Here is a 14151-nt window from a genome sequence, read left to right on the forward strand (position 1 = left end):
GTGAATATTATTAACCATCAGCAGTAGCTTAAATGTCGATAAGTAGCAACGGTCAATGGTTTTGGATTTGGATTTAAATTCGTTTATTTTGGTAACTTGTGTTTGATGAACAACCAATTATTCCATATATATCTTTAGCCAAGTGTTGTTGAAACCGTCAACAGCCAAGTGTGAAGTTGAGACTATTATTTATCAATAGGGCATAGTCGGGATCATCTTTTAAACCAATATTCCTATTGGTTGCCAATACGATATGTCAAACTGAGAGGTTTTGCTCTAGTATAATACCACACTAATTTACAAGTGAACTTTCATACAAGGACACAAACAAACAATAAGTAATACAATACAAGAAATACTAAATCACTATAAACACATTTTATACAAAAAATCCAAATAGCCTTTTGAAGTTACAAAGACCTCCATTGTCCAATGGCAATAGTTGCACCATATTAATCAATGTAGCAACTGCATTTTGGGCTGCCAAAGATGCAAAATTTGAAGCTTCATTAGAAACTGAAGAACCTCCACCAGCTAAATCAGAAAAAGCTCTAAGTACAAGAAATGGAACATTTTGTTGATAACATATTAAAGCAACTGCAGCACTCTCCATATCAATTGGTGTCACATTAAATTTGGAACTTAAATATGTTTTTGAAGAGGTATGTACCCGCCTCAACATCGAGCGGGGCGGGTCAACCCACAAGATATATACAAGACATTAGAAATCAAAGATATTATCAAGGCACAAAGCCAAAACTTATGCTCAAGCATCACATGCTTGCACATATCACATAAACATCACATATGCTCACGCATCACATGTGCTCATGCATCACATATGCTCGCGCGTATCACATGCTCACGCATCATATATGCTTATGCATATCACATCGTGCGTGGCGCATCCGCGCGCGGCGCATATCACATGCTCGCGCATCATGCATGCCCACCCATATCACAGTTGCGCATGGCGCAGCTGCGCGTGGGGCATCCGCGCGTGACGCGTATTACATGCTTGTGCGTATCGCATCTGCGCATGAAATATCTGCGCGTGAGAATAAAGAGAAGACCTCGCGCATCCTCAGGATGGGCGCATATCACACATGCACATAATCAACCTCGTCCTTATCCAAATCAGGATTAGGGCAACCTTGATTATGCACGTCAGACAACCTTCCAGAAGGCATCTTTTTAAGGAATAAGGATATGCTGATGTTGACAGCTGCTAAATGAAAGATGGACAGCTCAGCATGACTCATGGGTTACCACGTGATTATAACCAATGAAAAAGCACCAGGTGTCTCCAGGGACACGTGGCGCAAATCGATTGGAGGAGGCCAACAAAACCCTAATTTGGTCTCAGCTCAATCAGTGGAAACCCTAGCACTATAAATACATCATAACGTACACAGTTACAGACACATTGATTCACATTGAAGCATATTCAATTACATTCACTGACAGGCAGCCCTAGTCAGTTACTTTCTCATACACAGAGAGACAATCACATAATCAGACAGAGGAACATACAGTATTCAGCTATTAAGCAATACTCTCCCATTTCCTTTACTCACACATTATTATCTTCTCCTACACATACTTATTCTCACGCCGGAGGGTTACCCCAAAGAGGACCCCTCTGTCCCTTTCTGAGGGGTAAGTAACGGCGCTGTTCGTTTTGTAGGTGGAAGAACATTGATCCAGACGAACCATCCTGATGACATCATGCACTGCGTACGCAGGAATGATGAAACGATTGAAGATTACATCACTCGTTTCAATCAGGAGTCCCTGGCAATCAGGGGTATAACTGAGCAGCTCCTGCGCGTGGCCTTTATACAAGGCGCGCGCAGTGATCAACTCCGCCGAGCTCTCGTAAGCAAAGATGGTATGCCCACCACTTGGGCAAAACTAATGGAAGCATCGCGAGTCTTCGCGAGAAATGAAAAACAGATTGCCCAAGATAGGGCAAGAGAAAGAGCGCATCAGGCTGAATCACCGCGCAGCAAAGAGAAGAGGGCCAAACAGAACTCTGTATGGTCCAGGTTGCAGCCAACAAGTTTTTCTTCCGCAGAAAAGCAAGCGCAACCAAGCTCACCCCAGCCCCAAAAAGATGTTCGTAGTCGCGGGGAGGGTGACAAGAGGGAGGGCGGCAGAGATCCGAGCAGACCTCTGCCAAGAATATGGACTTCCCTCACTAAAACACCTTCACAGGTGTTAAGTACTGAGAATGTCCAATTCAAGCCCCCCAAGCAACTACACTACAAGGGACCGCAAAACAGTGGCAAATATTGTGAATTTCACAAGTCCCCGGGCCACAACACCGACGCATGCCATCATTTAAAGGATGCGATCGAGAAGGATGTAAAGTCAGGCAGGCTGGCTCACTTGGTGAAAAACCCAAGAATAGAAAATGAGCAACCGGAAGGAGCCTCTGCCAGCAAGAAATACAAAAGAATCTGTGTGGCTGAGGGGGGACGACAAGGGCAGACATCAAAAAAGAGAAGCGCGCAAATCAACGGAGATTGGCGCGAGCAGCAAGTTATCTTCCCAAGAATCAGGGGAGGCCCTTCAATAAGCAGTCATCTCGTCATCACCACACACATTGCTCATTACGAAGTGTCAAAAGTCCTGGTGGACACTGGAAGTGAATCTGACATTATGTATGAGCAGTGTTTCAGAAAGTTAGACCCGGCAGACCAAGCGCGGCTCGAAATTGTGAACGCACCAATCTGTGGTGTTTCAAATGAAATCATCCATCCCCTTGGACAGATTCAGTTTGAACTAACTATGGGGGATGATGAGCACAAGCGAGCCGAAGTTGTCAACTTCTTGGTCTTGCCCACCACGTCATGCCACAATATGATCCTGGGTAGGGGAACGATTGCCCAATTTAATGCTGTACCGTCGCCAGCGCACGGCGCATTGGGGTTCCCGACACCAACAGGCGTAACATTTGTTTACCGCGATCACTTGTGCGCAGTGACAAGTACGCCGCGGGAAGGGAGAATGAAACTTCCTATGGCGGACAATGCGCCAGAGAAGTGGATTTTAAACCCAAAATTCCCAGAGCAAACGGTCACAATTGGCGCTACCATTTCGGACGAAACGAGATTGTGAATGAAAAAGTTGCTCACAAAATACACGTCAGTCTTCGCGTGGCAACACTCCGATATGACTGGGGTCCCGCGAGACTTGGCGCAACATTCTCTTAACACGTTCAAGTCGGTGGAGCCAATTGCTCAGAAAAAGAGAATCATGGGGGATGAAAAGGCGAGGGCCATGAATGAGCAAGTTGAGGACCTGTTGCGCGCAAACATCATCCGCCCGATCCGATACCAGACGTGGGTAGCCAATCCAGTGATGGTAAAGAAAAGCAACGGGTCATGGAGGATGTGTATTGACTTCAAGGACCTCAACAAAGCATGTCCGAAAGACTGTTACCCTCTCCCAAACATCGATGCAAAGGTGGACTCCGTGGCGCCATTCAAGCTCAAATGTTTCCTGGATGCCTACAAAGGCTATCACCAGATTCAAATGGCACCACAAGACGAAGACAAGACTGCCTTCAGAACCGACAAGGGTGTTTTCTGTTACACAAAAATGCCCTTTGGTTTAAAGAATGCGGGCGCAACCTATCAGAGACTTATGGATTCGGTTTTCAGTGAACAAATCGGAAGAAATCTAGAAGTCTACGTTGATGATTTGGTGATCAAGAGCAGGGAGGAGAGACAAATGCTCAAAGACATCGAGGAAACTCTTCAGCGCCTAACGGAAGTTAACATGAAGCTCAACCCGAGTAAATGTACTTTCGGCGCGGAAGAGGGGAAATTTCTTGGTGTAATGGTCACTAAGGATGGTTTCAAGGTGAACCCTGAAAAGGTGGAAGCCATCCTTGACATGCCTTCACCATCCACCATGAAAGAGGTTCAGAAGCTGAATGGTAGATTGGTGTCAATCAACAGGTTCCTAGTGAACCACGCCAGCAAATCTACTCCATTCGTTAACACTTTGAGGAACTGCTTGAAGAAGAGCCAATTCAAGTGGACGCCTGAGGCTGAGCAAGCTTTCAGTGAGATAAAAGAATGTCTCATAAAGCTGCCCGCGCTAACAGCTCCACTTCCTGGCGAAACCCTTACATTGTACCTGTCAGCTGGAGACCGCGCAATCGGCGCAGTATTATTGGTGGATCGCAAGGGGATCCAAACGCCAATATACTATGTGAGTCGGGTGCTGACAGACCCTGAGACGCGCTATTCCATCATGGAAAAGTTAGTTTTGTCACTAACACACGCGTCGCGCAAGCTCCATAGATACTTCAATGGTCATCCTATTGAAGTTCTGACTGGTTACAACATCCAGCAAGTCTTGCGACGCCCCGCGCTCTCTGGAAGGCTGACAAAGTGGGCGCTAGAATTGGGTGAACACACGATCACTTATAAGCCCCGTCCAGCAATAAAGGGTCAAGTTTTAGCGGATTTCATCACGGAAATCCCAGAGGGAAAGATTGAAGAAGCTCAGCGCGAGGTAGACCCTCCGCGAGCAAATGATGAAGAAGATGTTTGGAGGCTATTCACTGATGGAGCCTCCAACAGCGAAGGGTCCGGCGCAGGCCTCAAGCTGGTGGACCCTGATAATCATGAATATACTTATGCTATTAGGTTGGACTTCAAGAGTACCAACAATGAGGCTGAGTATGAAGCCCTGCTGGCTGGTCTGCGCATTGCGCGCAAGTTTGGAGTTAAAAGGCTAGAGGCTCATGTTGATTCTTACTTGGTAGCTGCACAGGTCAATGGCCTTTACGATGCCAAGGAGAACACCATGCCTCTATATCTAGAGCAGGCAAAAAAGCTCGTTGAGCAGTTTGACTTCTTCAAAATCATACACATCTCGCGCAGCGAAAACAAGGCCGCAGACGCGTTGAGTAAGATGGCATCAACTAATTTTGATCACTTTGGCAAAGATGTCAGGGTGGAAGTGATGAGCAACCCGTCAGTGCAAACACAATCTGTCCTTGTAATTCATACAACCCCTTCATCCTGGATAACTCCAATAATGGAATTCCTGAAGGAGGGGAAGTTACCGGACGATCGCGCACAGGCGAGAAAGATAAGACACAAGGCGCAGAACTATGAACTACTTGATGGTACATTATATCGACGCTCTTATCTTGGACCACTCATGAAATGCCTGGATGCTGAAGAAGCAAGCTATGTGATTAGGGAGATTCACGAAGGAATCTGCGGAATACACGCTGGCCCGCGCATGGTGGTTGCCAAGGCAATGAGCTCAGGCTACTATTAGCCAGGCATGTACTTGGATGCGCTAAAAGAAATCCAAAAATGCAAGGCATGTCAGAGCTACGCACCAAACACCATGCGGCCAAAGAACAACTTGATTCCAGTGACCTCCGCATGGCCTTTCCACAAATGGGCCATTGATATTGTGGGGCCCCTGCCGCAAGCGCAAGGGCGAGTGAAATTTTTGGTAGTGGCGGTAGACTATTTCACTAAATGGGTTGAGGCCAAGCCACTAGCAAAAATCACAGCTGAGGCGATGAAGCAATTTATCTGGAGCCACATCATTTGCCGTTTTGGCCTTCCTATGGAAATTGTGAGCGACAATGGCAAACAATTCACTGACAGGAAGATATCCAGCTGGCTCAAAGAATTGCACATCAACCAAATCTTCACTTCGGTCTACCACCCTCAAGGGAATGGCCAAGTGGAGCGCGCGAATCAAAGTTTGTTAAATGGGCTGAAGAAAAGGTTGGAGAGAGAATCCCATTCTTGGGTCGAAGAGTTACCTAATGTCCTGTGGGCGCACAGGACATTAAGCAAAACTAGCAATGGCGAATCCCCGTTCAGCCTAACCTATGGGACAGAGGCTATGATTCCAGCAGAAATTGGATGCCCATCCCATAGGGTACTCATGATGAGCAAGACTGATAACGAGCGCGAAAGAAGATTGGACCTCAACTTGCTTGAAGGACGCAGAGAAGCGGCTATTATCAATGAAGCCAAATACAAGAAAAAGCCGGAAAAATATTATAATCAGCGCGTTAATGAATGTCACTTCAAGAAAAATGATTTTGTCCTTCGAAACAATGAAGCTAGCCGCGCGATACCCCCAGGAAAAATGTCCCCCAATTGGGAGGGACCTTATCAAATTTCAGAAGATTTGGGGAAAGGCGCGTACACTTTAAAGGATTTGAATGGAAAAAAGATACCGCGCGCGTGGAACGCGGCACAGCTTAGAAAATGCTTCATGTAAAAGTTCAAATATGTAATCAAGGCTTTTAAGCCATCATGAATGATGATTCGCGCTATCTTTCAATATTTGTTCTATTACCTTTGCATACATGTTTCACACTTCCTTTATTAATTTGGAGCAATATGACAACACTATATTGACTTCAAAACAAAATAAAACGAAGTAAAACATACATGCGCGAGCCTTAGCTCAAACGCATTAACGAGTCTTAACTCTAAAACGTCAGGGCCTTAGCCCAAACCTACGAGCCTTAGCTCAAACACGTTAATGGGTCTTAACTCTAAAAACGTCAGGGCCTTAGCCCAAAACAAAGAGCCTTAGCTCAAAACACTCACAAACATCCATCTTACATCCCGCGCAGCCCGATCATAAAAATCCTTAAACACAACTAAGGCAAAGTACATGTCATATCATAGTTGTTAAGGTCTCAGGTCAAGGTCGCGCGCGGAATCATAGTGGATATCTGAGTAACACATGCTGACATGTAATGGCTAAAACTCATACTTCCATATAAAAACCGTGCGACAACGACGCGCAAAAAAGGAATTGAGAAAAGATATCGCGCATGTCAGCATAAACAAGATACTGCGAAACCACTTACAAAATAGGACTATGGTTAAGTGAATAATTTCCTTACAACCTTGTTCTTATTTTAACGTGCAAGCATATCTTATATCTATACAAGCAAACATGAAGAGATGAATGGAAATGCGCAAGATGTGAAAAAGGGAAAACAAATTTCATTCCATAGCGTTGAAATTTACAAGTATGATGAGTTACAAATTACAAATAAAAATAAAAACATGAAGGGCTTCTCAAGTCTCCACGTTGACATTAGCCTCTTCATCATCCTCATCATCGCCCTCGGCATCTGGCGCAGCCTGCTCCTCTTCATCTCCAAACTGACCATAGTCAACTTCTTCCTCCTCATTGGAGTCTTCTATCACGACGGTGTCAGGAGTAGATTCTTTCGCCGCGCCAGAACCGCTGGCAGGGGCAACATCCCCCGCGCCACCATCATCGCCACCAGCCCCCTCGCATTCATCGAGCAACTTCTTTAGCGCGCCGAGGTCGGGCTGGTCAGCAAGCGCAGCAATCTGCAAATCAATAGAAAAGTATTGAGTACAAAAACACTTGGAAAATTAATCAAGTAAAACTCATTAAGGTCAAGGTACCTGCATAAGGATGGGGATGGGAGTATTCATATACTTCTCCCCCACCGCGGCCATGTCCGCGCAGGCCGCGTCGCTCTTGTAAGGGTACTCGGATGGGTTCTTCTTCAACATGCCATATTCATACCCATCCGTAAACCCTTCAGCTCGACCCACCAAGCGCGCGGCAGCATTGCAGTCCATCACAAGGGCCTGAAACTCGGCAGAATATTTCATCGCCAAAGCGCAACGAGTCATGCCCTGTGACACCAGCCATTGGCGATCCTGCGCGAGGCCAGCAACAGACGTCTCGAGGGCAGGAACCTGGGAGTTTAATAACTCAACAGTTTCCTTGGTCTTTTTTAGCTCCTCTTTATCAGACGCTGTTGCCGCCAAAATTTTTTCTTTCTCCGCCTGCGCAGCATCAAGTGCTTCCTGGCTGGACGCTGCCGTCGCCAAGGCCTCATCTCTATCGGCATGCGCGGCCGCCAACTCCTTCTTCAGGCGCGCAACCTCGCTCTCCAGTGATGATTTCTCAGTGATACTCTGGACGATAGCTTAGTCACGCGCCTCCGCCTGTTGTTCCAAGACACGCACTCTCCGCGCGTACTTGGCAACTTCGGCCTCCGCCACCTGCTGCTTCTCCCGCGCAGCTTGGAGCTCATGCCCGCGCTTAATAAAGGCGGTGTTGGCACTTGCTCGGTTTTCGCTGAGCTCCGCCTGGAGTTTCTCAGCTCGTGCGCGAGCATCAGAAAGGTTCCAGGCAGCCACCTTAGCCTCTTGCTGGGCTGCCACAAGAGCATCGCGTACTTTAATATAATCGCGATGAAGCTCTTGGGAGGCAGCAAAGAAAGCTGACCCAGCGAAAATGTGATCGTTGAGCAAGTCAGCGCGGGTGCGCTCCTCCTGATACCTCCTTTCAGTAGGAGGCACGGCATGAGCCTAGAAGTCCTCGCATACGCCCATGGATTGGAAGGAACTGTCTTCATTAATATTCCTTCTCGGGCGGTAAATGTGGTCACCTTCCTGCAAAACACAAGAAATGTTCTAAGTCATAAAACATACTTATATGGAAGTACGCGCAGCGGAGCAACAAATTAAAACATACCTGCGGGGATGAAGCAGAAAAGTCAGCGCCAGCCCCACCAGAAGTCTGCGCTGCGAAGTCTTGTGGCATCGCAGGGCTGGCGCGGTCTCCCAAGGAGTCTTCAGCTTGAGCCCCCTCATCCTCCTCATCTTCTTCAATAGGCCTCTTCTCCTGCGACCTGGAGGGCTCCAAACCAGTCTCGCGGGGAGGGCTGCGTGTAGGAGGAGGCGAGGGAGGTCTCGACGCCACCAATTCGGCGCGCAATACGGTTTCCTGCTCCTTTGTAATCCCAATAAGGGGAGACTCAGCACTAGCAGGAGCAGGACCAGAACCAGCGGCGCCGGAAACGGCGCCAGGAGTGTCACCAGCAACTTGTACGCCAGCTACAACTCCTATGAACAAATCAACAAGGAAAATTGGTTTATGACTGGATCCAAAAGAAAAAATTCAGAAGACAAATGTGCAAAACATACCTTGGCGCAATTCTGTTCGCGCGGCGAACATCGCCATAAAGTTCATTCTACCCTTCTCAGAGGGTAGAACGGGGGACTTCGAAGCAGACCCCGGCGCAGCCTCAGCACCTTGTGGCGCCTGCGGCTGATCTGCAACCGTCGCCGGTCCTGCAAACATTCAAAGGAGCAAAGGTTTAATAATAATTCAATCAGATGAAGATAAGCAAAGTATACCTGTCGCAGGCGCGGCACTGCCTCTCTCTTCAGCCGCGCGAACGGAGGAGGTGACGCCACCATACCTCAAGTGGACAGGAGGTCTGCCCACTTTCACAGGCAGGGAACCTAAAGAACCCTCGATGGTAAACACCTGGGTTTCCTTAGGTCCCTTCGTTTGAGCATGGGGATGAGCGACAGGGGTGTCATCTTTCTTTTGTCTCTTACTGCCCCCTGCGCCAGATTTCCCCTTAGCTTTGCGCTTTAGTAGGGGCGCCTCCTCTTCCTCCTCCTCCTCCTCCTCCTCCGCGAGCTCCAGCTCGTAGTTCTCCAGCGCATCTACAATACATGCAACACAAGTGTTAGCAAAATTTGGTATTCTAAAGGAATAAGCATAAGTGCGAAGGCTTACCAGGCGCGTCGCCATCAAAGTCAAATTCCAGATCCACTGGGATGAACATGTCATCGAAGCGATCTGGGAAACCAACCTCCCCAGCGCCAAGCGCGACGGAGCCACCCTCCACTTGATCATCATAAGCGGCGTGGATATAATCCTTGGTGACTGCGCAAAAACAAGTCAAGTGATATCAGAAAAAGAATTATGTTCGCGCAGAAAAAGAAATAAAGCAATAAACTTACACAACCCGTCGACTTGGATAACGGGCTCAAGCGAGCTGTCCGCCCACCTCTTGCTCATACCAACCCCCACCAGTGCCTCCTCACGAATGCTCTTGGCGGGGGATGGTTCAGTGGACAGCTTCTTAACCCAGGCGCCAGTTGGGTTCTTGAGGACACCCACATCCGCAGGCGCAGAAGAGATGGAGCGCATGGTCATACGGATGGGTATCACACCAGCCCTAATGTAGAAGAACCTCTCAGACCAGTCATGAAGGCTCTTGAATGAAACAGTGGAGCACTTCACCTTCTGACTGCGAGGAATAAAAGAGAACCAATTGTCTTGGATCTTGGCCTTATAAAAATACTGAAAGCGCCGAGGGGTAGGCTCCTCGCGCTGGGATTTGCACATGAACTCAAAGTGAGTCATGCGCACAAGACCAAAAGGATGGACTTGGGATATATGAATCCCATAAAACTGCAGCAGTGCACCCACAAACCTTGTCATCGGGAGACGAAGGTTGCAATGGGTGAAAAAATGGCTATATAAGGATATATAACCGGCAGGCGGGTCCGCCGCCGATTGCCCGGCCTCAGGCAACATGCAGCCAAACAGGGTGGGAAAGCCCTGAGAGGCGATAAGGCTGTCAAAATCAGCCTGCCTCAATTTGCAGGGGATTTCATTCCACCTCCTCACCACCTTGGTCGTCCTTACCTCCTCCGATGAGCCCTCAGCAACCTTCTTCCCCTTGCCTTTCTTCATAAACGTCGACATCACTACGGATTTAACGCGGCGTTTTCGGGAGACGATTGAGGTGATCGACAGGTTCGACGAGTCCGAGCTATCAGACATACAACTGACAAATCTAACAACGGAAACTTCTGAAGAACAGATATTTCAGAAGACAAAGAAAGAAAAACTCAGAAGAGAAAACAAGAAGATGAAGGATAAAGAACTCCAAGGGCCGGCTTTTATAGGCCGAGGAGAGAGAAATTTGGGTGCTGAACGGACTTCACGCGCCCCCACTCGCAGGTATAAGCCAACGCGAGCGCGACACGTGTCCCTGACAACTGTGTGAGAGGACACGAAAAGAAAAATACGGCGGGTGCCAGAGTTCACGCGCCCCCACTCGCAGGTCTTGGCCAACACGAGCGCGACACGTGTCCCTGACAGCTTGTGAGGGGACACGAAAGGCAACTGTAGCACCTCGAGCACACGAAATGTCTGACACGTCTCCATCACTGACCCACGTCAGCAACCGTCACGTACACAGACGATTCGTTTTCAACCAAATGGATAGAACTTCGCGCAACGATGGAAACAACCAAGAAAACGACAAAACCCCTTTTAAAAGACCAAATCAGTAAGTCTAATATCTATCTTACCGCGCTCGCGCGAGATAAGACACACATTAGACTGGGGGGGCTTGAAGAGGTATGTACCCGCCTCAACATCGAGCGGGGCGGGTCAACCCACAAGATATATACAAGACATTAGAAATCAAAGATATTATCAAGGCACAAAGCCAAAACTTATGCTCAAGCATCACATGCTTGCACATATCACATATGCTCAAACATCACATATGCTCACGCATCACATGTGCTCATGCATCACATATGCTCGCGCGTATCACATGCTCACGCATCATATATGCTTATGCATATCACATCGTGCGTGGCGCATCCGCGCGCGGCGCATATCACATGCTCGCGCATCATGCATGCCCACCCATATCACAGTTGCGCATGGCGCAGCTGCGCGTGGGGCATCCGCGCGTGACGCGTATTACATGCTTGTGCGTATCGCATCTGCGCATGAAATATATGCGCGTGAGAATAAAGAGAAGACCTCGCGCATCCTCAGGATGGGCGCATATCACACATGCACATAATCAACCTCGTCCTTATCCAAATCAGGATTAGGGCAACCTTGATTATGCACGTCAGACAACCTTCCAGAAGGCATCTTTTTAAGGAATAAGGATATGCTGATGTTGACAGCTGCTAAATGAAAGATGGACAGCTCAGCATGACTCATGGGTTACCACGTGATTATAACCAATGAAAAAGCACCAGGTGTCTCCAGGGACACGTGGCGCAAATCGATTGGAGGAGGCCAACAAAACCCTAATTTGGTCTCAGCTCAATCAGTGGAAACCCTAGCACTATAAATACATCATAACGTACACAGTTACAGACACATTGATTCACATTGAAGCATATTCAATTACATTCACTGACAGGCAGCCCTAGTCAGTTACTTTCTCATACACAGAGAGACAATCACATAATCAGACAGAGGAACATACAGTATTCAGCTATTAAGCAATACTCTCCCATTTCCTTTACTCACACATTATTATCTTCTCCTACACATACTTATTCTCACGCCGGAGGGTTACCCCAAAGAGGACCCCTCTGTCCCTTTCTGAGGGGTAAGTAACGGCGCTGTTCGTTTTGTAGGTGGAAGAACATTGATCCAGACGAACCATCGGTGAAATAGTACAATCAAAACCCGAGGAAAGTAGATCTGCTACCAGTGAGTAGATCCACGTTTCTTCAGTTCTATAAGCCTCATTATCTATAAACATATTTGCACTCACGCCCCTCTCAACTCTTGACACTTTAGGTGTCCTTGGTAAACAACTTGTAGCATTTATACACTCCTCCAATTTCATACCCTACACATTATTCACAAAATCACAATTGTTCTTAGAACAAGGATTAACAATTATGAATAGATATAACTGTACCTCGAGCTTTTCGGAAAGTGTGAAGTAATGCTCGTCGACGGGTACCCAAAATACATGTTGTCTGATTTCAGGGGTTGTATTTGTTGGGAATACTTCTTCGGGTTGATACCAAACATTATTCAGAAGGTTGTCTACGGTTGTGTCATTGTTGTAGTCAGAGAACTTTAGATAACCAATGTCTCTTGTGTAGTCACCATTGGATTCTAGAGGTAACTCACTTTCGGGCCCTTGCCCATATCTCTACAGCGATAAAAAAAAAAGTATTATTATATGGCTAATACTCAACACGTTCTTTTCTAAGTCACTTTTTTTGTTTTCGTTACTATTTTACGTGTGACACAAATATATTTGATACCTGCCATGACCACAAGCCTGTATGAGCCCAAAACTTGGGGATTACCACATCTCCGATTTCGAATTCAGTATTTGCATTTCCGGCTATACCAAAATGTAAAACTCCTTTCACGTTGAACAAACTCAACAACAATTGTATCGTAATACCTGCGTTTAGCTACACAAATATATAATTAAGATGTCAAATGTGTACATGACAATAAAAAGGAACTAAACCCTAATCTTTGTAAAATTACGGTCACATACCATGCTTAATCCGGTCATAACTATAATAACCCTTCGATTCTCAAGAGTTCCAATACGAAACCTTCTTCCTGTTCAAAACATACATATTAGATTACATAAGTTCAAGAATACTTGTAACAAGGATGGTAACATTTCATTTCATTTCATGCATATACATGCGCGCTTACCAGAAATATCAAGATACGGGCGCTTTTGATTTGCTACAAAGCTCGAAGATTGTAGAAGCGGATTCATTTCGAACGCGTTTGGCACGACAATACCAATATATGAACCAACCTTGTTAACACTATCAATATCTTTTAATAAAGACTTGGGAATCATACATTCCCCTCTATTCACCAAGAAATATAACCCCAATACAAACCATGCAAGCATCATCAAGAAAAACCTCATCTTTGTATGTGTTTTGTTTAAGGTTTTAACTTTCAAGAATGTTGATCTTCAAAGATTGGATGTTAAGGTTTTTTATAACACAAGAAGTGGATAATATTATAAGAGTGACACGTGGATATGTAGGAAGTAGTCTAAAACTTGGGGTTAGTCCGTCAACAGTTAAGTTTTATTTGGTGGATTAGGTTTGCAAGTGGCGGATACTTGCAGTTGTTTGGCAAGTAACTGCTATTATTAACACACAAATACACGTGAAATTAAATAATATTATACATTGATCAAGTCGTTTAATTACAACTAGCTGTCAACATATTTTAAGATAAGATCTTAAACTTACGTATCATTTTTAATTAATACTTGAATACTTTGATTAAACTTAAACTTTAAACTACTCTACCTACAATTATAATATGAGAGGGATTACAAGAAAACAAATACTTACATATTTTATTCCCGGTTGATCAAATATGCATTGTTTGTCGCAAAGCATGTTTGGACTCGTATGGAGAGCACGCGATACATTGTAGAGAGCTCACCAGGTTTAAGTACCGACACGATCTGGTTATGGATGTGCTCTTTGACATATTCAGGCGTGTTTATGAATTTCTTGA

General features: G+C 46.1%; 1 protein-coding gene across 1 annotated transcript; it reads right to left on the reverse strand.

Annotated features, from left to right (window-relative positions):
• Positions 1-328: 328 nt before the first annotated feature.
• On the reverse strand, positions 329-13872 carry LOC143569395 (bark storage protein A-like). The gene is made up of 6 exons (XM_077055325.1): positions 13318-13872; positions 13151-13218; positions 12906-13061; positions 12551-12790; positions 12351-12478; positions 329-641 (listed from the first exon to the last, which is right to left on the reverse strand). The coding sequence occupies exons 1-6, from the start codon at positions 13541-13543 to the stop codon at positions 380-382; spliced, it is 1080 nt and encodes a 359-aa protein (XP_076911440.1). The 5' UTR covers positions 13544-13872; the 3' UTR covers positions 329-379.
• Positions 13873-14151: the final 279 nt, after the last annotated feature.

This window comes from Bidens hawaiensis, unplaced genomic scaffold, assembly GCF_021521415.1.
Source record: "Bidens hawaiensis isolate Kalapana, Puna unplaced genomic scaffold, B.hawaiensis_p1.1 tig00001236_1, whole genome shotgun sequence".
NCBI classification, from domain to species: Eukaryota; Viridiplantae; Streptophyta; class Magnoliopsida; order Asterales; family Asteraceae; genus Bidens; species Bidens hawaiensis.